Source organism: Erythrolamprus reginae, chromosome 4 (assembly GCF_031021105.1).
Source record: "Erythrolamprus reginae isolate rEryReg1 chromosome 4, rEryReg1.hap1, whole genome shotgun sequence".
In the NCBI taxonomy this organism is placed as follows: Eukaryota; Metazoa; Chordata; class Lepidosauria; order Squamata; family Dipsadidae; genus Erythrolamprus; species Erythrolamprus reginae.
The window spans coordinates 2,260,532-2,287,700 of NC_091953.1; the positions used below are offsets into that span (position 1 = coordinate 2,260,532).

At 42.4% G+C, this 27,169-nt stretch overlaps 1 protein-coding gene across 1 annotated transcript; it reads left to right on the top strand.

Moving 5' to 3' along the window:
- Positions 1–1,707: 1,707 nt before the first annotated feature.
- Positions 1,708–26,613, top strand: P4HA3 (prolyl 4-hydroxylase subunit alpha 3). The gene is given in 14 exon segments (XM_070751511.1): positions 1,708–1,868; positions 4,007–4,149; positions 4,994–5,214; positions 6,068–6,217; positions 8,183–8,234; positions 12,014–12,177; positions 14,071–14,238; positions 16,656–16,720; positions 20,023–20,104; positions 20,106–20,183; positions 21,445–21,507; positions 22,451–22,511; positions 23,971–24,093; positions 25,825–26,613. Coding segments are annotated over 14 exon segments (1,602 nt in total). The 3' UTR covers positions 25,896–26,613.
- The last annotated feature ends 556 nt before the right edge of the window (positions 26,614–27,169 follow it).

The following is a 27,169-nucleotide window of genomic DNA, read 5'->3' on the forward strand; positions in this document are numbered from 1 at the left end:
ACTAGGATAGGATAGGATAGGATAGAACACAACACAGAATAAAATAGAAAAGAAGAATAGAATAGAACAGAACAGAAGAATAGAACAGAACAGAATAAAATAGAACAGAAGAATAGAATAGAACAAAACGGAACAGAACAGAATAGAACAGAACTGAACAGAACAGAATAGAGTTTCTGGAGGCAAGGCATTTATTTCCTTCAAGTGCTTTGGAGAATAAGTTGACAGCCCTTCAATACTGGAGTACCACTGTCATGGAAATCTAATGTCACTCCTAGTCCTTTTCATTAAACTTACGTCAAAATTTCCTTCTATCCATCTTTTCTAATCCTACCGTAAGCATAAGATCATTTCTTTTCAGCAAAAAATCTGTTAAGAGGTTTGCAGCCACTGATAAATATAGTAATTGATCTTTCTCTAAACTGAATCAATTTTGCCACCTTTGCAAGTTTTGTCATCTCGACCAGCTGTTCCTCCATTGTGGAAATTTCAGAGTCTTTCCATTTTTGCACATATTAATGATCTCACAGCGATAATCGTATTTTGCATGAAAGCAAAAAAAAAATCGCCAAAATCTCTCATGCGCGCATTCTCTCATGAGAGTTTGCTTCCTGCGCATGAGCGGTAGCAAAGTCTCACTGGGACGCATGTGTATGCACAACCGGCAACCTGAAGCTGCGCACGCATTGCAACAGTAGCGGCGGTAAGTAAGAACATCCGCCTGGTTAGAACCCACCCCGTGCCCCAGTTGCTGCCATCTTATTTTAGCACTACGCATGCGTGAAGTGAGCCTGCCCTGTACCCAAGCATCGAACCACTGAGTGAACCAGCAACAAGGAATATTATTATTATTATTATTATTATTATTATTATTATTATTATTATTAATTAAATAAATAAATAAATTTGTATGCCGCCCCTCTCCGTAGACTCAGGGCGGCTCACAACAATAATAAAACAATGTATAACAAATCTAATAATTAAAAGTCAGTAAAAAACCCTTATTAAAAAGTAAAACATACACACAAACATACCATGCATAATAATAATAATAATAATAATAATAATAAAAATAATAATAATAAAAATAATAATTTTTTAGACTTGTATGCCTCTCCTCTCCGGAGACTCGGACAACCCTTATTTATGAATAAATAAATAAATAGAATAAGAAGTGAGCTCCAGATGATACTACAACTAGAAGGGATTGGAAAATGGGCTAATAGCAAAATTCGAAGGAGAAACGAATCTTTTATAAGGGGAAAAGTACTAATTTCTTTGCCGAAATTTTTAAAAAATTATGTTTTGCAAAAAGCCAAGGCAACATGTTCTACTTGTCATGCACAAATCTGTCCAGTAGATGGCAAAATAAGATAGTACTGTAATCTCAAAATTTTAGACGTTTGCAAAATTGTGGATTTGAATATTATTATTATTATTGTTGTTGTTGTTGTTGTTGTTGTTATTATTATTATTATTATTATTATTATTATTATTTATTATTATTACTATAGCGTTGTCCGCCTATCAAGGCAACAGTCTCCGCCTTCTTAGGTGCAAGTACTGTATTAGGAATAAAGTTTGCAGAACCAACAGAAGAGCTGCGAAGTTCGCAGAGGGCGCTGAGGGTTCTAATTCCCCCTCCTCCTCCTCCTCCTCCTCCTGCTGGGCCTTCCCGGGCGTGGCGGGGGGGCGTCAGAGGGCGCGATGCTGCTGCTGCTGCTGGCGGGGCTGCTGCGCGGGGCTCCGGGCGAGACCTTCAGCTCCACGCTGAGCATCCGGCGGGCGCTGCGCACGGAAGAGGCGCTCCTGGCTCACCTGCGCTCCTACCTGGAGGACGAGGCCCGCCGGCTGCGGGAGCTGGACAGGTAAGGCGGGAGGGAGGGATGCCCCCCCCCATTGCCCTTCCTCCGTTCCTTCCTTTTTCCTTTCGTTCTTTCTCTCTCTCCCCCCCCCCAATGCCTTTTCTTTCTTTCTCTTTCTTTCTTATTCTTTTTCTTTTTTCATTCTTTCTTTCTTTTTCTCTTTCTTTTTCTTTCTTTCTTTCTTTCTTTTTCTTTCTCTTTCTTTCTTTCTTTCTTTTTCTTTCTTTTTTCTTTCTTTTTCTTTCTTTTTTCTTTCTTTCTTTCTCTTTTCTTTCTTTTTCTTTCTTTTTTCTTTCTTTCTTTCTCTCTTTCTTTCTTTTTCTTTTTTCTCTTTCTTTCTCTTTCTTTCTTTCTTTCTTTTTCTTTCTTTCTTTTTCTTTCTTTCTTTTTCTTTCTTTCTTTCTTTCTTTCTTTTTCTTTCTTTTTTCTTTCTTTTTCTTTCTTTCTTTCTCTCTCTTTTTTTCTTTTTTTCTCTTTCTTTCTCTTTCATCCTTTCTTTCTTTTTCTTTTTTTTTCTTTCTTTTTCTCTCTTTCTTTTTCTTTTTTTCTCTTTCTTTCTTTCTCTTTCTTTCTTTCTTTTTCTTTCTTTCTTTTTCTTTCTTTCTTTTTCTTTCTTTCTTTCTTTCCTTCCTTCCTCCCTCCCTTTCATCCTTCCTTTCTCTATTCTCCTTCCTTCCTTCCCTCCTTCTTTCTTTCCTATTTCTTCCTTCCTTTTTTCTTTCTTTTTCTTTCTCTTCCTCCCTCCCCAATGCTTCTTTCTTTCTTTCCTTCTTTTTTTTCTATCTCTCCCCTTCCCACTGCCTTTCTTTCTTTCTCTCCTCCCTCCATCCCTCCCTCCCTTTATCCTTTCCTTCTCCATTTTCTTTCCTTCCTTCCTTCCCTCCTTCTTTCTTTTCTATTCCTTCCTTCCTTTTTTCTTTCTTTTTCTTTCTCTCCATCCCTCCCCAATGCTTCTTTTTCTTTCTTTCCTTCTTTCTCTCTCTCCTTCCCACTGCCTTTCTTTCTTTCTTTCTTTCTTTCTTTCTTTTTTGCCAATGACTCTAAAGTGTTCAATAGGGTTGATATTCCTGGAGGCGTCTGTAATATGGCAAATGATTTAGCTTTACTAGATAAGTGGTCAAAGCAGTGGAAATTGCAGTTTAATGTTTCCAAATGTAAAATAATGCACTTGGGGAAAAGGAATCCTCAATCTGAGTGTTGTATTGGCAGTTCTGTGTTAGCAAAAACTTCAGAAGAGAAGGATTTAGGGGTTGTGATTTCTGACAGTCTCCAAATGGGTGAGCAATGCGGTCAGGCAGTAGGGAAAGCGAGTAGAATGCTTGGCTGCATAGCTAGAGGTATAACAAGCAGGAAGAGGGAGATTGTGATCCCGCTGTATAGAGCGCTGGTGAGACCTGGTTTGGAATAATACTGTGTCCAGCTCTGGAGACCTCACATACAAAAAAGAGATGGATCAAATTGAACAGGTCCAAAGACGGGCTACAAGAATGGTGGAAGGTCTTAAGCATCAAACTGATCAGGAAAGACTTCATGAACTCCATCTGTAGAGTCTGGAGGACAGAAGGGAAAGGGGGGACATGATCGAAACATTTAAGTATGTTAAAGGTCTAAATAAGGTTCAGGAGGGAAGTGTTTTTAATAGGAAGGTGAACACAAGGACAAGGGGACATAATCTGAGGTTAGCTGGGGGAAAGATCAGAAGCAACGTGAGAAAATATGATTTGACTGCAAGAGTAGTAGATGCTTGGAACAAACTTCCAGCAGACGTGGTTGGTCAATCCACAGGAACTGAATGTAAACATGCCTGGGATAAACATAGATCCATCCTAAGGTAATATACAGGGAATAGTATAAGGGCAGACTAGGTGGACCAGGAGGTCTTTTTCTGCTGTCAATCTTCTATGTTTCTATGCTTCTATAAGACTTTGCTAGAATTGAATTCTCTTTCTGAAAAGACTTTTCCAAGACTCTTAAAAGGCTGAAACTGTTGTACGTATTAAATCCTTTTATTTGTGATTTCTGATGTGCATCTGATTACTGGGGCTCGGTGCTAAGACAGAACAAGGGGGTTGGACTAGAAGACCTCCAGGGATTGATAAATGATAAAATAATAACCACAAAATGCCATTTCTGTTTTCCAGGTTCTACCGGAAGATCCATGTTTTGCACCAAGGACCGAGCGGTACCATGGCAAACCCCTTGATGGCCTTTGCACTGATCAAGAGGTTGCAGTCGGACTGGAGGAACGTGGTTTACAACATGGAAGGAAGTGAGAATGTTCAAGGTGCGCCTTCCTCACAAGTCTTTAACCAGGGGAGAGAGAGAGAAAAAGCTCATTTAAACAGGTCTCCAGGAGTATTGGCCAAATAAAAGCAATCCTCGATTTGCAACCGTTCGTTTAGCGACTGTTTGACCGAACAGTTGTAAATCGGGGATGGTTTTTATTCAGTCGTAATTCTGTCGGCCACCCCCTTGTTGAGTGGCATGGTGGCCTAGTGGTGAAGACGCTGACCTCGCATTCTCAAGGTGGAGAGTTCAATCCTCAGTACTGGCAGATGCCGTATTTTTCGTACTACAGTGTTCCCTCAATTTCCGCGGGGGATGCGTTCCGAGACCGCCCGCGAAAGTCAAATTTCTGCGAAGTAGAGATGCGGAAGTAAATGCACCATTTTTGGCTATGGACAGTATCACAAGCCTTCCCTTAATACTTTAAACCCCTAAATTACCATTTCCCATTCCCTTAACAACCATTTACTCACCATTATTACTGGTACTCACCATTGAATAAGGCACTTAGTAATCCTGATATTTATAAACATAATTATTTATTAACAATATTTTTTTTTGGTTATTTATTTGCAAAAATTATTAGTTTGGCGATGATGTATGACATCATCGGGCGTGAAAAACCGTGGCATAGAAAAAAACCCGCGAAGTATTTTTTTAATTAATATTTTTTGAAAAACCGTGGTATAGGCTGTTCACGAAGTTCGAACCCGCGAAAATCGAGGGAACACTGTATAAGATGGACTTCCCCCACCAAAAGAGGGTGGAAATGTTGGTGCGTCTTATACATCGAATGGCAGCCCGTAAATAATCTGGGCCTAATCCATGTAGGTCCTTTTCAGCCCTGAAGGTCAATTATCACCGCTTAGAGGATCGTCTCCCTCTCTTCGAGGACCTCGAAGGAGCAGCACGGGCCCTCATGCGGCTTCAGGACGTCTACGCCCTCAGCGTCCAAGAGTTGGCCAGAGGCCGATTTCGGATGACAAGTGAGGCCCATCTGGACCTCTACCGTCCCAGCCAGGATTTCGCCTTGTCTGCTGACGACTGTTTCCACATCGGGAAGGTGAGTCACCGAAACTGCGACGATTCTCAGCCAAGGAAATTCCCAATTATGGGTTCCCCACACACACACACAAAAAAACACACACACACTGGTCTTTCTTGTTAAATAATACTTGGGATAAAGGTAGGCCTTCACGTACAACCACAATTTACCTCAACATTTCTGTCAGATATTTCTTAACTGGACTTTGCCCCATTTTATGGCCTTTCTTGGGAATGGTTCAGGCGGGGGGTTCCTGCTTGCCGCCACTACTGGTGTGGTTGCATGCATAGCTATGGGTGACCAGAGGGTGCGCAAGCTTATCCGGAACGCATGTGTGCATTGGAGTGAAATCTTGCGTGCCCTCGTCTCCTCTTGTGAAATTTTGGTTCCTGCACATGCGCAGAAGCCAAATCATGCTCCGACGCGCGCACACACACACACACACACACACACACACACTGGTCACCCGGAGCTGTATGCGCAGCTCCATTTTCGCTACCGGAACGCTGCCCCTCCATCCAGGTAGTTAACGGTTGTTAAGTGAATCACTGCAGCGGACAAGTTAGTCATCTGGTTGCTAAGCGAATCTGGCTTTGTCAACAAGTCACAAAAGGGCATCACATGAGACACCAACACACACAAATGCACACAGAGAGAGACACACACATATAGAGGACGCTGTGCCCGTGATAAATATGAGCCCCAGTTGCCAAAAGTCCAAATTTTTCATCACGTGACCAAAGTTGTAATTGTGACCCAAACGCAGGAAGCAAACTCTTGCGAGGGGACGCACGCGGGCAAGAGATTTTGGCGATTTGTTGCTTCTGCGCATGCGTGGATTGTACACCTGACCTGCCTTGGTTTCTTCCAGGTGGCTTACGATAAGGAGGATTATTACCACTCCATCCCGTGGATGGAGGAAGCCGTGCGGCTCTTCCGCGTCTCCTACGGGACCTGGAAGACCGAAGACGAAGGAAGCCTGGAAGAGGCCCTGGACCATCTGGCCTTCTCCTCCTTCATGGTGAGCCTTCTGGCAGCTTCCGGAACGTTCCGTGGCTTATTCCAAAGTCTCTTCTCTTCTCTTTTCTTTTCTTTTCTTTTTTCTTTCTTGATTTCTTTGTTTCTTTATTTTTCTTCTTTCTTTCACTCCCCTCTTCCTTCCTTTCTTTTCCCCTTCCTTCCTTTCTTTCCTTTCTTTCTTTCTTTCATTTCTTTCTCCCCTCCCTTCCTTCCTTTCTCTCTCTTTTTCTCTTTTTTCTTTCTTTTTCTTCTTTCTCTCTCTCTTCCTTCCTTCCTTCCTTCCTTCATTTTTCTTTCCTTCTTTCTTTTTTCTTTCCTTCCTTCCTTTCTCTCTGTCTTTTTCTCTCTTTCTTTTTCTTCCTTTCCTTCCTTTCTCTTTCTTTTCTTTCTCATCCATCCTTCCTTCCTTCCCTTCCTCCTGCTTTTTCTTTCTTCCTTCCTTCCTTCCTTTCCTTCCTTCCTTCCTCTCCTTCCTTACTTTCTTTTCTTCTTTCTTTCTTTCTCTCCCTCCTTCTCTTTTTCTTTCCTTTATTCTGTATTTTTCTTTCTTTCCTTTTTCTTCTCCTCCCTCCTTCATTTCTTTCTTTCTTTCCTTCTTTTCTTCCTTCCTTCCTCTCCTTCCTTCCTTTCTTTCTTTTCTTCTTTCTTTCTCTCCCTCCTTCTCTTTTTCTTATCTTTACTCCTTATTTTTCTTTCTTTCCTTTTTCTTCTCCTCCCTCCCTCCTTCATTTCTTTCTTTCCTTCTTTCCTTTCATCCTATATTTTGCTTTCCTTTCCTCTCTCCATGTATCACTCTTCCTTCACCCTTTCCTTTATCCTTGCAGCCGCCAGCCACTGGCTAAGCATCTGGAGGCAAAACCTTCATTTAATGGACTGTCTGAGAAGGAGTGTCGGTTAAACCCAAATGTCCATTAAATCCAAATGAGCATTTGTACTCAATCTATATCTACATAATTACATCAATCATGTCAGCTGTTCTGGATAAAATTGAATTTAGCAAAATTTGCCCGCTAAAGGGAAAATAAATTAATGCAAATTTTATTGGTTTCTTCCCAAATCTAATTAAATCAAGGTTTAATACCGCACGAATCCCAGCGGCTAATAAGGTCCCACAGAGTTGGCCTCCTCCGGGTCCCGTCGAGTAAAAAAATGTCGCTTGGCGGGCCCCAGGGGAAGAGCCTTCTCTGTGGCGGACCCGGCTCTCTGGAATCAACTCCCCCCAGAGATTAGAACAGCCCCCACCCTCCTTGTCTTTCGCAAATTACTCAAGACCCACCTATATCGCCAGGCATGGGGGAACTGAGACACCTCCCCCAGGCTTTTATATTTTATGTTTGGTATGTATGTGTTGTTTGGTTTTAATTGTTGGGGTTTTATATATTTTTTCTTTTAATATTAGATTTGTTCCACTGTTTTATTGCTTTTATTATTGTTTTGAGCCGCCCCGAGTCTTTGGAGAGGGGTGGCATACAAATCTAATAAATTATTACTATTACTATTACTATTATTATTATTATTATTATTATTTTATATATTTTTTCTTTTAATATTAGATTTGTTCCACTGTTTTATTGCTTTTATTATTGTTGTGAGCTGCCCCAAGTCTTCGGAGACGGGCGGCATACAAATCTAATAAGTAATAATAATAATAATAATAATTATTATTATTATTATTATTATTATTACTACAGTATTATTATTTTACTTAACCTTTTCTAAACTATGAGTGGAAAAACTTCTGAAACAGCCAAACATAATATTTTTATTAACACGTGTCCAATTTTGAGTTTGGCTTTGCTACAAGGCCGTGTTTCAAACGCAGCGTGAAGATTGTAGACTTTTGAGACTGTAAGAGGTTGCTCCGAAATTTAAACTTTATTCCTATAAAATGTTAACTACCCATTTCTTTTCTCTCTCTCTCTCTCCCTTCTCCTTCCCCTTTGAAATCTTTTTTTTTTTTAACAAGGCAGGAAACATTTCTCAGGCCTTAAGGCTGTCCCAGGAATTCCTTCACTACGGTATGTGCTTCTCGTAAAAAAAAATATATATATCCAGATTTATTTGGTCTGTCAGTCTAACGCTGCCACTTGCAAAGATTGTGTTCTTAATAAATTCCATCACATCTTCACTGCCAAAGAAATATGAGGAGGCAGCCATGAATTTAGATTCCAAAATACCACAAAGATGAGAGAGAGAGAGAAAACTCAACCCCTTCCATTTCTATATTCTCAGCAAACAGGTCAGGCCTTCCATTAAAAAAGTGAATTATTGAGGGGGAAAGGTGAATTATTGCTAACATGTTGTAAGCCGCCCTGAGTCTAAGGAGAAGGGCGGCATAAAAATCAAATAAACAAATAAAATCGAATAAATAAACAACAACAACAACAACAACAGAGTTGGAAGGGACCTTGGAGGTCTTCTAGTCCAACCCCCTGCTTAGGCAGGAAACCCTACACTACTTCAGACAGATGGTTATCTAACATCTGCTTAAAAACTACCAGTGTTGGGACATTCACAACTTCTGGAGATAATTTAAAGGGTTCCTTGTTTGATATTATTTTTTCCAAACCGGTAAGTGATACTTTGCACTATCCTGAGTTTCAGACGATGAGTCAAACCAACATTTGCCAGACCCATCCTAGACTACTGCTCATCTGTCTGGAACCCATACCACATCTCAGACATCAACACCCTTGAAAACGTCCAAAGATATTTCACCAGAAGAGCCCTTCACTCTCCCACTCGAAACACAATATCCTACGAAAATAGACTAACAATCCTGGGTCTAGAAAGCCTAGAACTACGGCGCCTAAAACCCGATTTGAGTATTGCCCACAAGATCATATGCTGCAACGTCCTACCGGTCAATGACTACTTCAGCTTCAACAGCAACAACACAAGAGCACGCAACAGATTCTAACTTAATACGAACCGCTCCAAACTTGACTGTAAAAAATATGATTTCAACAATCGAGTTACTGAAGTGTGGAACTCATTGCCGGACTCAATTGTGTCAACCCCTAACCCCCAACATTTCTCCCTTAGACTCTCCACGATTGACCTCTCCAGGTTCCTAAGAGGCCAGTAAGGGGCGTACATAAGTGCACTGGTGTGCCTTTCGTCCCCTGTCCAATTGTCTTTCCTTTCTTTCATTTATCATATATATTCTCTTCCTTTCATATATCCTCTCCTCTAAGTTCACTTTCACCCTCATATATATTACTACATGTCTATTTTTCTTCCTATGTATCTGTGTATTGGACAAATGAATAAATAAATAAATAAAACATTAGATGATCGGGGGGGGGGGAACAAAGGCATTTTTCTAGCCAGCTGTCAATCCCTGCCTTTTGTTCGAGAAAAAGACTAAGAAACACACAGAGAGGCATCCAACAGGGTTTGTCAAACAGAGTTCTGCAGAATTTGATGGGATCCTTTAAGGTTTTAAGAACCAAAAGAGGGTGGGTGGGTCAGGAAACCAATCTGCTGGAATATTCGTGGCAGTTTTTTTCTGAAAGTAGAACCAGAAATAAATTACAAACACAAGTTTCACCCTCCTGCCAATTTTCTCTGGGTAGAATTCTTCCTCTTGATTAATGGTTCCATTAAAAAAACAACTGAAAAAATTTAAAACCCTCTGTCATATAATGTCCCAAAAATATTATTATTATTATTATTATTATTATTATTATTATTATTATTATTATGTCAATACAACTCAGCAAACGAGATCACTATGCTGGATTTCGTATTTCATCACCAGTCGGGCGCTTCCCAAGCACCTAGGACTGTGTGATGTAGTGGCGAATTATGTTTGCCAATCCCAGTAAAGCAGCCTTTTGCAATTGACAGATGGAGATTTTGTCAATTCCGATGGTTTTCAAATGTCCGCTGAGATCCTTTGGCCCTGCGCCCAGCGTGCCAAGTACCACTGGGACCACTTTCACGGGCTTATGCCAGAGTCATTGCGGCTCGATTTTTAGATCTTTGTATTTCACTAATTTCTCTAGCTGCTTCTCCTCAATTCTGCTGTCTCCTGGGATTGCGATGTCGATGATCCATACTTTCTTTTTCTCCACAATCACAATGTCTGGTGTGTTATGCTTCAGAATTCGGTCAGTCTGGAGTCGGAAGTCCCACAGTAGTTTTGCTTGCTCGTTTTCGACCACTTTTTCAGGCTTATGATCCCACCAGTTCTTTGCCACTGGTAAATGGTAGTTCCGGCACAAGTTCCAGTGGATCATCTGTGCCACAGCATCGTGTCTACGCTTGTAGTCAGTCTGTGCGATCTTTTTGCAGCAGCTGAGTATAATAATTATTATTATTATTATTATTGTTATTATTATAATTATTACTATTATTATTATTATTATTATACTCAGCTGCTGCAAAAAGATCGCACAGACTGACTACAAGCGTAGACATTATTATTATTATTATTATTATTATTATTATTATTATTATTATTACTGTATATGCCTTTTTCCAGGCTGTTTCCTGGCTGGTCGCTTAATCATTTTTCAGGAGGCAACATGTTGAATAATACTCTGTATCCCCTTTATCTTTTATTTTTAATGTCAATCTATCCATTTCTGCGCGGTCCCAATATTTTCTGAGTTATGTTTTCATCGGGTGGGGTGTTCTCATTTTTCCAATATTGCACTAATACAATTCCGGCTGCTGTCAATACATGGAGAATTTAGTATATCGTCCCTTCATCATAACTTTCTGGGATTACACCTAACAAAAATATTTCTGACTTTAAATTTATATGCTGCTTAATGTGTGAAGATACACACATGAAGATACCATATCACCCAGTATATTCGTGCCTTCGTGCATGTCCACCACATATGATGATAGGTACTCGATGTGTTGTTAGAAACATAGAGGATTGACAGCAGAAAAAGTCCATCTAGTCTGCCCTTATACTATTTCCTGTATTTTATCTTAGGATGGATATACGTTTATCCCAGGCATGTTTAAATTCAGTTACTGTGGATTTACCAACCACGTCTGCTGGAAGTTGTTCCAAGCATCTACTACTCTTTCGATAAAATAATATTTTCTCACACTTCTGATCTTTCCCCCAACTAACTTCAGATTGTGCCCCCTTGTTCTTGTGTTCACTTTCCTATTAAAAACACTTCCCTCCTGAACCTTATTGAACCCTTGAATGTATTTAAATGTTTCGATCATGTCCCCCCTTTTCCTTCTGTCCTCCAGACTATACAGATTGAGTTCATGGAGTCTTTCCTGATACGTTTTATGCTTAAGACCTTCTACCATTCTTGTAGCCCGTCTTTGGACCCGTTCAATTTTGTCAATCTCTTTTTGTAGGTGAGGTCTCCAGAACTGGACACAGTATTATTCCAAATGGGGTCTCACCAGCGCTCTACATAGCGGGATCACAATCTCCCTCTTCCTGCTTGTTATACCTCTAGCTATGCAGCCAAGCATTCTATTCGCTTTCCCTACCGCCTGACCGCACGTTCACCCATTTTGAGACTGTCAGAAATCACTACCCCTAAATCCTTCTCTTCTGGAGTTTTTGCTAACACATAACTGCCAATGCAATACTCAGATTGAGGATTCCTTTTCCCCAAGTGCATTATTTTACATTTGGAAACATTCAACTGCAGTTTCCATTGCTTTGACCATTTATCTAGTAAAGCTAAATCATTTGCCATATTATAGACGCCTTCCGGAATATCAACCCTATTGCACACTTTAGAATTATCGGCAAATAGACAAACCTTCCCTACCAAACCTTCCCCTATGTCCCTCTCTTCCCCAGATCCAGGCAACGAGCGGATGGCAAGGAACATCCTGAAGTACGAGAAGCTTTTGAGGACAAGTCAAGAGGAGGGCAGAGGAAAACCCGCGGTTCAGAGGCCCAATGTGACTCACCTGGAGACGCGAGATGCCTACGAGCAGCTCTGCCAGAGGCTGGGGTCTCAGGTGGGCCAGAGGGGGAGGCCTCATTAAGAGGAAGGGGTTTTAGAGGAGGACTGCAACATTTATTTATTGTACTTTCTTTATTTTGGTCGAGCAGATAGAAGATGACCGTGAAGGTATAAATATGTATGCATGAGATGTTTTGAGGACATGGGGACATTTGGGCAGGGATGGTAGGCATGCTGGTGCGCTTATGCACACCCCTGGCAGACCTCTTAGAAATGGGGTGAGGTCAATGGTAGAGAGTTTGCATGCAGTGGCATCCTTCAAGAAAGACCCTGGTGTCCTGCTCTGGACAGACAGACAGTTTAAGGTTAAGGTTTTGGGGGTTTGGGGAAGAAATTCTAGAGTCAGGTAGGGCATTCCAGGCACTGACCATTCTCATCCCAATCTACCTTATCAGAGAGTTGAGCTCCCTTCCTTCTCTCCTTCCTTCCATCCCTTCTTCCATTTTTTCTTTCTTTCCTTTCTCTCTTTCTGTCTTTCCTTTCTTTCTTTCATTGCTTTCTTTCTTTCTTTCTTTTTTCTTTCTTTCTTTCATTTCTTTCTTTCTTTCTTTCCTCCCTCCCTTTCTTTCTTTCTTTCTTTCTTTCTTCCATTTCTTTCTTTTTTCTGTCTGTCTTTCTTTCCTTCCTTCCTTACTTTCTGTCTGTCTGTCTTTCTTTCCTTCCTTTCTTTTTTCCTTCCTTCCTTCCTTTCCTTTCTTTCTTTCTTTCTTTCCTTTCTTTTCTCTTTCCATTCGTCCAACCTTTCCTTCCTTCTTCTTTTACCCTTCATCCTTTCCTTCTCTTCTTTCTTCCATCCCCTCCCTCCCTTCTCTCTCTCTCTCTCTTTCTTTCCCCTTCCTCCCTCCTTTCCTTCCTTCCTTTTCTCTTTCTATCTGTCTGCCCTTGCTTTCCTCCTTTTTTTACCCTTCATCCTTCCCTTCTCTCCTTTCTTCCATCCCCTCCCTCTTTCTTTCTTTTTTCTTTCTTTCTTTTCTTTCTCTCTCTCTCTCTGTTCCCCTCTCGCTGATAACACTGGACTTTAAGATCTTAACCATCGGTCTCCCATCTCCAACAGCTTCCCCATTCTGATTTCCTTATAGTTAGCTTCTACCAGATCCCAATTCGTTTCTTAAAATGTTTTCTGGTCCTCATGAATCTCCCAACAGTGTCCCTCGCCTTGCAGCGAGAACGATGGCAGACAAATTTAATTACTGTATTTTCTGGAGTATAAGACGCATCTTAGTTTGGGGGGAGGAAAATAGGGGGGGATCTTCCTTCCAGGTATTAATTTGGCTAGTGTCCTTAGTGTGGTCAGTTTCAGCACAACATTTTATCCCCTGGTTAGGATTTTTTAAAAATACCCCCCTATTTGGAGAGAGTAACAATGAAAGAGCCTGCAAGCCAGTAAGAGCTGGGAACATCGTTAGAACCTGGTTGGGGCTAAAAAGAAACTTATTCAGAGCAAGTAGAGCAATGGAAAAACCCTGCAAAGACTTAGGGCTTGGAAAACATTCTTCTTTGCAGAGAGTAACAGTGAAAGAGCTTGCAAGCTGCTAAGAGCTGGGAACATCATTAGCACCTGGTTAGGGCTGGAAAGAAACTTACTCAGAGCAAGTTAGAGTAATGAAAAAAAGCCTGCAAGGACTTAGGGCTGGGAAAACAATCTTCAGAGAGAGTAATAATGAAAGAACCTGCAAGGTAAGAGCCAGGAAAATCGTTACTATCTCGATAAGGCTGGGGGAAAAAAGCTTCAGAAAAGCTACATTCGGAGTATAAGACGCCCCCCAAATTCTCAGCCTCTTTAAGGGAGGAAAAAGGTGCATCTTATACGCCGAAAGATACGGTCATCAATAAATGGTGATCTATTTTACAAAATGCTACTTTGCAACACGTTCCCATCTTCTTTCAGCCAGCCCATCCTCGCCTCTCCTGCTCCTACGAGACCAACCGGAACCCTTGGCTGACCCTGCAGCCCCTGAAAAAGGAGGTTTTGCACCCGCAGCCGGAGCTGGCCTTATACCACGATTTTGTCACCCCCTTTGAGGCAGAGAAGATCAAGGCGTTGGCGGCTCCGGGTGTAAGTGACGATGGCGGGCTGGGTGCCTCGGTGGGCCGGTCGCCTTCTGCCTTTCTCCTGCGGCAAAGAAACAGGGAGGCCTCGACTTACGACGGTTCGTTTAGTGACCGTTCAAAGTTACAACGGCCACTGAAAAAAATGTGACTTACAACCGATGCAGAATCCCTGTAATCAAACAATCCGTTCAGATGATTGGCAGCTGTCTCATATTTATGACGGTCCTGCTGGTCACGTGATCTGCTTTTGTGACCTTCTGCCATGGGGAAAAACCGGATTCACTTAACAACCAGGTTGATAACCGATTGACGGCGGTGATTCAACCGTGGTAAGAAATGTTGTAAAATGGGATAAAACTCACTTGTAACAAATGTCCCACTTAACAACGGAAATTTTGGGGCTGGATTGTAGTCGTAAGTCAAGGACTACCTTTAGTTCATTTAGCCGCTGTTCAAAGTTACAACAGCGCTGAAAAAATGTGACTTATGACCAATGCAGAATCCTTATAACCAAACAATTCATTCAGATGATTGGCAGCTGTCTCATATTTATGACGGTCCTGGGGGGGTCACGTGATCCCTTTTTGCAACCTTCTGACAAGCAAAGCCCACGGAGAAAAACTGATTCACTTAACAACCAGGTTGATAACTGATCGACGTCGGTGATTCATTTAGCAACCGTGGTTGTAAAATGGGGTCAAACTCATTTGTAACGAATGTCTCACTTAGCAACGGAAATCGACTTAGTAGTCGTAAGTTGAGGACTCAAATTTACAACGACACTGAAAAATGTGACTTTATGATCATGTTTTCACATTTATGACCGTGGCAATCACACAATCCATTCAGTTGCTTGGCAACTATCTCGTATCTATGATGGTGGCCCTAACATGGGGCCGTGGGGTCACTTTTTGTGACGTTCTGGCAAACAAATCCAGTGGGGAAATCAGATTCACGTAATAATAACCGCCTGTTCCTGACTTAACCGCCGTGATTTGCTTAACAACGTTGCCAAAACCTCATAAAAACGGGACAAATCTTATAATTTCGTGTAGCAATATAAATATAAGCCTCAATTGTGGTCGTAAATCGAGGATTTGCAGTTAATCTTAATTCTGGATCTTGTTGGCTTTTTCCTTTTTTTGTGAATCGGTCGCATTCTTCTTGTTCGTTCTTCTAAATCAGTTAAGACTCGTTAAACAGGAGAAGATGTTTTTACCTGAGAGTTTTCTCTAAAAGACACCTGCGTTTTGATGCCTATTTCTCCAATATTTTGCATAGTTTCTTTTCCCTCTCCATTCTATGCGTTTTCTTAGTTTAATGCCTCTTCCCGTGGCTGCAAATCTTGAAGCAGTTTCCGTCCAGTCATAGTAGTAGTAGAGGCATTAGAGAAATTAAAGATTCCTTTCAAAAGATTGGGAGAAGGGAAGAAGGAAGGGAAGGAAGGAAGGAAGATAATAAGTCATCTTTTAGGAAAGATAGGAAAGAAAGAAGGAAGGAAAGAAAGAAAGAAAGAAAGAAGGGAGGGAGGGAGGGGAGAGAGAGAGAGAAAGAAGGAATGAGAGAGAGAGAAAAAGAATGAGAGGGAAAGAAAGAAAGGGAAAGAAAGAAAGGGAAGAAAGAAAAGGAAGGAAGAAATAGGGAGGGAGGGAGGGAGAGAAAGAAGGAATGAGAGAGAGAGAAAGAATGAGAGGGAATGAAGAAAGAAAGAAAGAAAGAAAGGGAAAGAAAGGGAAGAAAGAAAAGGAAGGAAGAAATAGGGAGGGAGGGAGGGAGATAGAGAAAGAAGGAATGAGAGAAAGAAAGAAAGAATGAGAGTGAAAGAAAAAAGAAATGAAGGAAGGAAAGAAAAAAGAAACAAAGGAAAGAAAGAAAAAAGAAACAGGGAGGGAGGGAGAGAAAGAAAGAATGAGAGAAAGAAAAAAGAAAGGAAGGAAAGAAAGAAAGAAAGAAAAAAGGAAGGAAGGAAGAATCTGCCATCAAGTTACAACCACAATGGAGCCCAACATTTCTGTTGCAATGTGAGGCAGCCGTTAAATGTGTTTCCCCCCCATTTTACAACCTTTACTTGCCACAGTCATTAAGTGAATCACTGCCGGTGTTACAATTAGTCACAGGGTCGTTAAGTGAACCTGGCTTCCCCACGGACATTGTCAGACGATCGCAAAAGGGGATCATGTGAACCTGGGAAACCGTCGTACGTCTGAGTCAGTGACCAAAACATCTGAATTTTGTCCCATTTCGAACCGGAGGGACGGCTGCAGTGGTCATCAGAGAGAGAATAACCGTCACAAGTCCCTTTTTTCAGTGAAGTTGTGAGTTTGAATGGTCGCTCAACAGGCTGTTCTTTCTCCTCTCCTCTATTTCCTTCTCCTTTTCTCTCTCTCTCCTTCATCCCTCTTTCTCTGTTTCTCCCTCCAGTTGCAGAGATCCGTGGTGGCTTCAGGAGAGAAACAGGAACGAGTGGACTATCGGATCAGCCAGAGGTAAAAAGGGTGGACACCAACTCCCAGAATTCTCCTTTCCCTTCTCCTCCTTCTCTTCCCTCCCTATCTTCCTTTCTTCTTTTCCTTCCTTCCTTTTTTTCTTTCCTTTTGTTTTCCTCTCCTCTTCTCTTCCTTTTCTTCCTTTCATCCCTTCCTTCCTTTTTCTCATCTCTTCAATATTTCTCACTTTCCTTCAATATTTCCTTACTCCCTCTCTCCTCCTCTTTCTCCTTTTCCTTCTCCTCTTTCCTCCCTATCTTCCTTCCTCCTTTCATTTTCTCCTTCCTTCCCCTTCTCTCTTCTCTTCTCTCCCTTTTCTTCTCCTCCCCTCCTCTCATCCCTTCCTTACTTCCTTCCTCTCATCCCTTCTTTCCTTCCATATTTCCTTCCTCCCTCTCTCCTCCTTCTCTTTCTCCTTTTCCTATTTTCATTCATTTATTCATTAAATATACTGCTTACGTACCCATTTCACTGTTCTACAACAGTGGACAGTTTACAATATCCTTCCTTCCTTCTTTCCACTCTACCTTCCTTTCTTTTCTTCTTTCCTCCCTCCCTCCTCCTTCTCTTTCACATTCTTTTCCTATTTTTATTGATTTATTTATTACCTATATTGTATACACCACTCATTTCATTGTTGTACAACAGTGGATAGCTTACAATCTTTTCCTTCCTTCCTTCCTTCCTTCCACCCTCCCTCCCTTTTCTTCTTTCCTCCCTCAATCCTCCTTCACTTTCACATTCTTTTCTTATTTTTATTGATTTATTTATTACATACATTGTATATCCCATCCATTTCACTGTTCTACCACAGTGGACAGCTTACAATCTTTTCCTTCCTTCCTTCCTTCCTTCCTTCCTTCCTTCCTTCCTTCCTTCCTTCTTTCCTTCTTTCCTTCCTTCCCTCCTTCTTTTCATCCCTTTCCTTCAATATTTCTTTTCTCCCTCTCTCCTTCTCTTTCTTCTTTTTCCTATTTTTATTCCTTTACTTAGAATACAATACAGAATTGAATTGCATTGGCCAAGTGTGATTGTGCGCACATGGAATTCGTCTTGGTGCACACATGCTCTGCTCCAGAGGGATGAGTTTATAACCACCATGAATCATTTTCCCGGGAGCGTCTGTCTGAGTGGAAGGGAAATGACTCCACACTCTCTCTTGAAATGCCAAGAAAGAGGGAGAAAATATATCTAGATCTATACATGTACGTCCCAAGTTGCTCTAGTTGCACAGCCGCCCCTCAAACATCCTTCATGATCTCACGGCTGAATTTTGCAGCGCACACAGGAAAAACCCTAAAGCGATTCTCCAGCTACAGAAAGAGAAGAGCAGTTAACTCTTTTCTCGCTCGCTCGCCTCCTTCCCTCTCTCCCGACCTCCTTTGGGGCTCTGTAGAAAACGGATCCAGCCTGGATTGACGGATCTCGGATCAGAATCGGTCCATTTGGAGTCTTTTCAATACTGATGAGCAATATGCGCGGGAATGGTTGTGGAAAGTTTGTTATTGGATGTTTTTTTTTAAAGAATAGAATAAGAATAGAATAAGAATTTAGAATAGAATAGAATAAGAATAGAATAAGAATTTAGAATAGAATTGAATAAGAATTTAGAATTGAATAAGAATTTAGACTAGACTAGGATAGAATAAAATAAGAATATAGAATAGAATAGAATGCAGAGTAGAATAAATTAAGAATTCAGAGTAGAATAGAATAAGAATTTAGAATAGAATTGAAGAAGAATTTAGAATAGACTAGAATAAAATAAGAAAATAGAATAGAGAGTAGAATAAATTAAGAATTCAGAGTAGAATAGAATAAGAATTTAGAATAGAATAAGAATAGAATAAGAATTTAGAATAGAATTGAAGAAGAATTTAGAATAGACTAGAATAAAATAAGAAAATAGAATAGAATGTAGAGTAGAATAAATTAAGAATTCAGAGTAGAATAGAATAAATTTAGAATAGAATAAAATAGAATAGAATGAACAGAATAGGAATAAGAATAGAATGAGAATTTAGAATAGAATAAGAATAGAATTTTAGAATAGAATAAAATAGAATAAGAATTTAGAATAGAATAGAATAAGAATAGAATAGAATTTTAGAATAGAATAACAATTTAGAACAGAACAAAAAAGAACAGAATAGAATAGAATAGAATTCTTTGTTGGCCAAGTGTGATTGGACACACAAGGAATTTGTCTTTGACGCATAAGTTCTCAGTGTACATAAAAGAAAAGATGAGTAACTTTCTCCTCCTTCTCTTTCTTCTTTCTCCTTCTCTTTTTTTGTCTTTTTCTTCCCCTGTTCCTCCTCCTCCCATTCTCTTCGTCCTCCACTCTGTAACTCCTCCTCCCTTCTAGCACTGATGACATTACATAGTTGGGTCAAGAAAATAGCCAAGCTCAGAGAGCACCAAGAACTCCACTGTTGTTGCCTACTCCTACTCCTCTTTTTCCTCCTCTTCCTCCTGCTCCACAAACCCCACTTCATTGTAGCACTGATGATATCACCTAGTTTGGTCATGAAATGTCTGCAAGAGAATAACAGAGAACACTAAGGACCCCACCGTTTTCCTCCTCCACATCTTCTTCCTCCTCCTCCTCCTCTCCACAAATCCCCCTCACTTCTAGCACTGATGATATTACATGGTTGGGTCATGAAACGTCTGCAAGAAAACAGCCAAGCTCAGAAACCACCAAGGACTTAAAGTCCTCCTCCTCCTCGTCCTCCTCCTTCCTCCTCCTTCCTCGTCCTCCTCCTCCTTCTTCTTCCTTCTTCTTCTTCTTATTCTTCTTCTTCCTCTTCTTCCTTCTTCTTCTTTCTTCCTTCTTCCTTCTTCTTCTTCATCCTTCTTCCTTCTTCTTCTTCATCCTCTTCTTCCTTCTTCTTCTTCCTCTTCTTCTTCCTCTTCTTCTTCCTTGTCCTTCTTCTTCTCCTCCTTTTTCTTCTTCTCCTTTTTCTCCTTCTCCTTCTTCTCCTTCTTCTTCATCCTCTTCTTCCTTCTTCTTCTTCTTCCTCTTCTTCTTCTTCTTCCTCCTCTGCCCTACTTTGATTAGTGTTACAGATTAAGTCAGAATAACAGAAGTGCACCGTTGGAAGGAGACTTGGAGGTCATCTAGTCCAACCCTTTGCTCTGGCAGGAGATCCTACCTGGTTCTAAGCAAATGGCCGTCCAATCTCTTCTTGAAAACTTCCAGTGTTGGAGCGCCCACAACTTCTGGAGGCAGGCAGTTCCAAAGTCTCTGGCAGAAGCCCTTTTGTGGCTAACTGCAGCTACTTCTGGATCTTTTTCAGTGCTTGGCTGAAGGACAACCTGGATCCCGTGATCAGATCGCTGGGTCGGCGGGCTGCGGCCTTAACGGGCTTGAATATCCGGCACCCCTTACGCGGAATACCTCCAAGTGGTCAACTACGGGCTGGGTGGCCACTATGAGCCCCACTTTGACCACGCAACGGTGAGTAAACCTATTGCAAAGCTACTGCATGTGACAACAGATTTTCTCCATCTTCAGAGGCAAAAATAGCTTCATAGATAATGAAATATTTTCTCAAAAAGGAAAGACTAGGGATTTAATAGCTCTAGGCTACAAAACTAGGTGACTGTGAGTTCTAGTCCCGTCTTACACGTGAAAGCCAATTGGGTGACTCTGGACCAATCACCAGGAGACGGTGAGTTCTAGTACCGCCATAGGCATGAAAGAATGCTGGGTGACCTAGGGACAGTCTCTCTCTCTCAGCCCAACCTACCTCACAAAGTTGGTGTGCGGAAAATAGGAGGAGGAGGGAGAGTTGGGTATATTTCATCACCTTATTTATAGAAAAAAATAATAATAAAGGTGGAGACAAATATTAAAAGATTACGTTGAGAACTGACGCATGTACGCAAACGATGCAGACATTGCAAGCTCCCTGGCTGATCTTCCAAAAAGCTGCTCTTGATATATATATACAGTGATACCTCGTCTTACAAACACCTCGTCATACAAACTTTTCGAGATACAAACCTGGGGTTTAAGATTTTTTTGCCTCTTCATACAAACTATTTTCACCTTACAAACCCACCGCTGCTGCTGGGATGCCCCCCCTCCCTCCGGACTTCCATTGCCAGCGAAGCGCCCGTTTTTGTGCTGCTGGGATTCCCCTGAGGTTCCCCTCCATGGGAAACCCCACCTCTGGACTTCCATGTTTTTGTGATGCTGCAGGGTCTCAGCAGCACCCCCAGAGGTGGGGTTTCCCAGTGAAAGGAGCCTCAGTGAAATCGCAGCATCTCAAAAGCACAGAGGTCCAGAGGTGGGGTTTCTAGGACTTTGGTGTTTTTGCGATGCTGCAATTTCACTGATGCTCCTTTCGCTGGGAAACCCCACCTCCGGACTTCCGTTGCCAGGAAAGCGCTCGTTTTTGCGATGCTGGGATTCCCCTGCTGGGATTTCCCTGCAGCATCACAAAAACACGGAAGTCCAGAGGTGGAGTTTCCCATGCAGGGGAGCCTCAGGGGAATCCCAGCAGCACAAAATCGGGCGCTTCGGCTGGCAAAAGGGGTGAGTTTTGGGCTTGCACGCATTAATCGCTTTTCCATTGATTCCTATGGGAAACATTGATTCGTCTTACAAACTTTTCACCTTAAGAACCTCCTCCCGGAACCAATTAACTTTGTAAGACAAGGTATCACTGTAATATATATTTTAAAATCTCGTTTTTTTTCTGTTCCTGATCCAGTCAAGAAAAAGCCCCCTGTATCGGATGAAATCTGGAAACCGAATTGCGACGTTGATGATCTATGTGAGTTTCCTTGCCTCGTTTCTCAGATATCCGTGGAAGAATTGAATTCGGGTTAGGGGGAGTGTGAGAGATTGCAGAAGGCTCTGAGTTCAAGTTCCAATCAGAGAAGTGGGCCTGCCAGCACTCCCTAGGAGAAACAACACCCCCCCCATCTCAAAGGGTGGGAAGAGTGCCGCACTGTTTTGGGCCCAGTAGGCCTCACTGCAGCCTCCTGACACGAAAAATGGGCCATGTGTCTGGGGGGAAGAGTGCCGCACCCCCCCACCCACTGTTTTGGGCCTAGTAGACTTCCCGGCAGCCTCCTGACACGAAAAATGGGCCATGTGTGTGGGGGGGAAGAGTGCCGCACTCCCCCACGCACTCTTTTCGGCCTAGTAGGCCTCCCGGCAGCCTCCTGGAATGAGAAATGGCTGAGGGGGCCAATAGCAGATTCTACTGGTACAGATGAGGATGCCGCACCGGTAATAGTAGTAGATGCTTGGAACAAACTCCCAGCAGACATGGTTGGTCAATCCGCAGTCACTGAATTTAAACCTGCCTGGGATAAACATAGAATCCACCCTAAGATAAAATGCAGGAAATAGTAGAAGGGCAGACTAGATGGACCAGGAGGTCTTTTTCTGCTGTCAATCTTCTAGGTTTCTATGTTTCTATGCCTGCGCAGCTTCGGGTCTCTGGCGTGCGCACATCCAAGTGTTTTTGCTTCTGTGCATGGGCAGGAACCAAAAATCTCGTGAGGGGACACGTGTGTATGTGAGATTTCAGACAGATTTGTTGCTTCTGTGCATGCGTGGAAGCAAAAAAAAAAAAACCACCACCGAAATCTCGCACATGCGCGCGTCCCCTCGTCTCTATATACCATTGAGAAGATCTCCAAGGTGCCTTCTAGCCCTAAGACTCTATGATTCTCTCTCCCATCCTTTCTTGCCTCTATTTTGCTCAGCTGAGTCCGGTGGAAGCTGGAGGATCGACGGCGTTTATTTATGCCAATCTCAGCGTGCCCGGTGGTCCAGGTGAGCCCCTTCCGGTTTGCAATTCCCTTCCCAGCCGGGGATTTTCGTCTGGCGGATTCAGAATCGTGACTTCGTCCTCCTCTTCCTCTTTGGAACAGGCAAATGAATATATATATATATATTGCAAACATCGAAGGATGGGCCAGGCTTTTAATGATATTTTGGCCTTCCTAAATAATGCAGGAGGAAGAACGCTGGGATCACGATCACCCCCAAACTGTTCCTGATTTGTTCAGTGTTATTGAGCCCACAGTTATGGTTGTGATGACCATTAAGCGGGTTGTCATGTGACCGTGCCTGATTTTACAAGCTGTTTTGTGGCAGTTGTGTTATTTGCTCACACATTCATTCACTCAGCCTTCCATCCTTCCCAGGTGGGTGAAATGAGGACCCGGATTGCTGGGCGCAAGAGGCTTATTTGGTAAACCAGCTTAGAGGGAGCTGGGAAAGCATTGTTGAAGCGGTATATAAGTCTAAATGCTATTGCTAATGCTAATACTATTCCTTCCTTCCTTCCTTCCTTCTTCCTTTCCTTCCTTCCTTCTTCCTTCCATTCCTTCCTTCCTTCCTTCCTTCCTTCCTTCCTTCAACCGGGATGGCTAGCTGCAGTTCAGCAGTTCAAATCTCCCTACTGGCTCAAGGTTGAAATGCTAATGCTATATCTTTCTTTCTTTCTTTCTTTCTTTCTTTCTTTCTTTCTCTTTCTTTCTTTCTTTCTCTTTCTTTCTTTCTCTTTCTTTCTTTCTTTCTCTTTTTCTTTTTTCTTTCTTTTCTTTCTTTCCCTTTCTTTCTTTCTTTCTTTCTCGTTCTTTCTCTTTCTTTCTTTCTTTCTCTTTCTTTTCTTTCTTTCCCTTTCTTTCTTTCTTTTCTTTCTTTCCTTTCTCTTTCCCTTTCTTCCTTTTCTTTCTTCTTTTTCTTTCTTTCTCTTTCTTCCTCCTTCCTTCCTTCCTTCCTTCCTTCAACCGGGATGGCTAGCTGCAGTTCAGCAATTCAAATCTCACTACTGGCTCAAGGTTGAAATGCTAATGCTATCTCTTTCTTTCTTTTCTTCTTTCTTTCTTTCTCTTTCTTTCTTTTCTTTCTTTCCCTTTTCTTTCTTTCTTTTTCTTTCTTTCTTTCTTTCCTTCCTTCCTTCAACTGGGATGGCTAGCTGCAGTTCAGCAGTTCAAATCTCACTACTGGCTCAAGGTTGAAATGCTAATGCTATCTCTTTCTTTCTTTCTTTTCTTTCTTTCTTTCCTTCCTTCCTTCCTTTAACTGGGAAGGCTAGCTGCAGTTCAGTAGTTCAAATCTCACTACTGGCTCAAGGTCGACTCAGCCTTCCCTCCTTTCAAGGGGTGGATCAAATGAGGACCAGATTGTTGGGGGCAAGAAGCCGATTCTGTCAACCGCCTGTAGAGGGGGCTGGAAAATCACTGTGAAGCATTATTGTTATGGACGCCATCTCTAGCCTCTTCCCTTCTCCTCTCTCCCAAGAACGCCGCTCTCTTCTGGTGGAACCTGCGGAAGAACGGGCAAGGGGATGAGGCTACCCTGCACGCCGGCTGCCCGGTCCTGGCTGGAGACAAGTGGGGTAAGCAAGTGGGGTTTCACCCCACTCCACAAGATCTGTCTTTGTGCATCTACGGAGGAAACACGGCAGAGGCGAGGAAACACGGCAGAGGCCCGAACCTCCTAAGGACTAGCACCATGCAATGCTTCACTGCGGAGGTTGTGGGGTTCGCCAATAAAGCTGTTAAGGAGTGTGCAGAGTAACCCTTGAGTTAACCAAGGAAAGCCCTGAGGAAACGTGGAGGTGGCAGCTGATAGCCCAGAGATACAAGTAGTAATTCAGTTTAACCAGGTACATTAAGTGTATAAATATTATTTACTTTGGCAAATAGCTTCGTCCAGAACAAGCTTACAAACACATAAACCACCAGATGCAAATACAGCAGTCACACAGGCAAACCCAGAAATCAGCAATGAATAGCAGAGTAGGAGAGGTGGGGGGGGGGGGGGAGAGGGCTTCTGGCTCCCTCTTGTGGCTAACTGCAACACTAACTCTTAAAGCTATAGTGTTATAATTCATTTAAACCAATATTGATAGTTTGTTTATATATTTATTTATATATTTATATATTTATTTATATGTTTGTTTGTTTGTTTTATTTATTGGATTTGTATGCCGCCCCTCTCCGGAGACTCAGGGTGGCTAACAGCGACAATAAAACAGTGTACAATAGTAATTTGGTATTAGAAATGATTAAAAATCCATTAATATAAAAACCAAACACAGAGACATACCATGCATAGAATTGTAAAGGCCTAGGGGGAAAGAGGATCTCAATTCTCCCATGCCTGGCGGCAGAGGTGGGGTTTTAAGTTGTTTACGAAAGGCAAGGAGGGTGGAGGCAGTTCTAATCTCTGGGGGGAGTTGGTTCCAGAAGGCCGGGGCCGCCACAGAGAAGGCTCTTCCCCTGGGCCCCGCCAAGCGACATTGCTTAGTTGACGGGACCCAGAGAAGATCCACTCTGTGGGACCTAATTGGTCGCTGGGATTCGTGCAGCAAATTGCCAAACTCAAACAGTTATATGCATAGCACTAACACTATCTCACTATTATGCTGCAAAATTTATATGCAAGCAGTCCTTATATGGAAGCAGCAACATGAGAAAATATTATTTTACTGAAAGAGTAGTAGATCCTTGGAACAAACTTCCAGCAGACGTGGTAGATAAATCCACAGTAACTGAATTTAAACATGCCTGGGATAAACATATATCCATCCTAAGATAAAATACAGAAAATAGTATAAGGGCAGACTAGATGGACCATGAGGTCTTTTTCTGCCGTCAGACTTCTATGTTTCTATGACTTACAACCGTTCGTTTAATAACCGGTGACAACAGCACTGTAAAAAGTGATTTACGACCTTGTCTCACCCTTATGACGGTTGTGGCTTCCCCATGGTAGGGGGTCTAAATTGGCAACCGACTCCTATTTATGACGGTCCCGGGGTCACGTGATCCCCTTTTGTGACCATGGAAGTCAATGGTGGAAGCCAGATTCACTTAACAACGGTGTGACTCACTTCACGACTTCAGCGATTCACTTAACAACCGTGGCAAGAAAAGTCACAAAATTCACCAAACGACTTGTCTCGCTTAGCGGCGTAAATGCAGGGCTCAAATAGTGGTTCGTAAGTTGAGGACTGCCTGTTAGAATGACGTAAATTATACCTGGTGAAAATTGCAACGATGGCAACTTGGCCAATGGGTGGCGGCCTCTTGATCCTTCCTCCACCGAATCTCTCTCTCCACAGTGGCCAACAAGTGGTTCCACGAGCACGGGCAGGAGTTCCACAGGCGGTGCGGCACCAACCCGGAAGAATAGCCACCCCGCAAGGGGTCTCTACAGGACGTGAGCATGAAGACGATGTGCCTTGCAGCTGGGTCAGTCGGGGGATGTGCAAAAAAAAAGCGAACATCTGGAACCCCCCCCAGAAGCCATGGACGCAGAGATATATTGGAAGCAACCACTTTTCCAGATGTGTCCAAATCTTATTTATTTAACTTTGGAGCAGTAATGGGTTGCGGACGTATGGCTGGAATCGGGGTTCTGGTGGCAGTGAAATGCTCACACATTTCCACACCCCTCGACACATGTATAGGCATGCACACGCGAGATTTGGTTTCTGCAGATGCACAAGTAAAATCTCGTGCGAGGACATTCTCATGTGTGAGATTTTGCCAATTTTGCCCCAAAATCGGTGAAATCTCACACGCATGAGCTTCCAAGAGATTTCACTTGCTGCACATGTGCAAAAGGCAAATCTCACACCGGCGGGCGCAGGAACAACGGCCGGACGCGGAACAACGGCTGGAAGCTGACCAAGGAGAGATTCAACCTGGAAATAAGGAAGAACTTCCTGACGGTCAGAACGATCAACCTACCAGCGGACGTTGTGAACTCCAAAACTCTGGACATTTTTAAGAGGAAATTGGACGGCCATTTGGCTGGGATGCTATAGGGTTCCTGCTTAGGGAGGGGGTTGGACTTGATGACCCGCATGGTCCTTTCCAACTCTAACAATAAATAAATAAAAGACAAATTCCTTCTGTGTCCAATCACACTTGGCCCATAAAGAGTTCCATTTTATTCTAAATAAGTACGAGGGTCGCTCAGAGAGCAATGCATACCACATTTTTTTCCTCAGCCTACAGTAATGGTGTTAATACAAAACTTTAGATATACATTATTTGAGTTGTCAGGAGCCTGTGTGTAAATTTTGTTTCTTCAGATCGATAGCGTAGTTCCAGCAGTATTTTGAAACGGCGTCTGTAAGGGATGTATGTTACAAGCAGTGTGTCGTCACTGAATTTCTCACTGTGGAGAAAGAAACTGTTGGGAACATTCACAAACATCTATGGAGAATCTGCAGTCGACAGAAGTACGGTTAGTCGCTGGGCACAGAGGGTGGAGATTTGCACAGTGCAGAAATGGCTCCGGGACCAGAACAAGGAGTGGTACCGACAGGGCCTACACGCCCTTGTGTCTCGCTGGAGGGAGGCCATAGAAAGGGACGGAGATGACGTGGAAAAAATAGGGAGTGTAGAAGAAACATTCTTCTTTCTCGTGTGTAAGTTTCATTGTGTTCAGTAGATAAT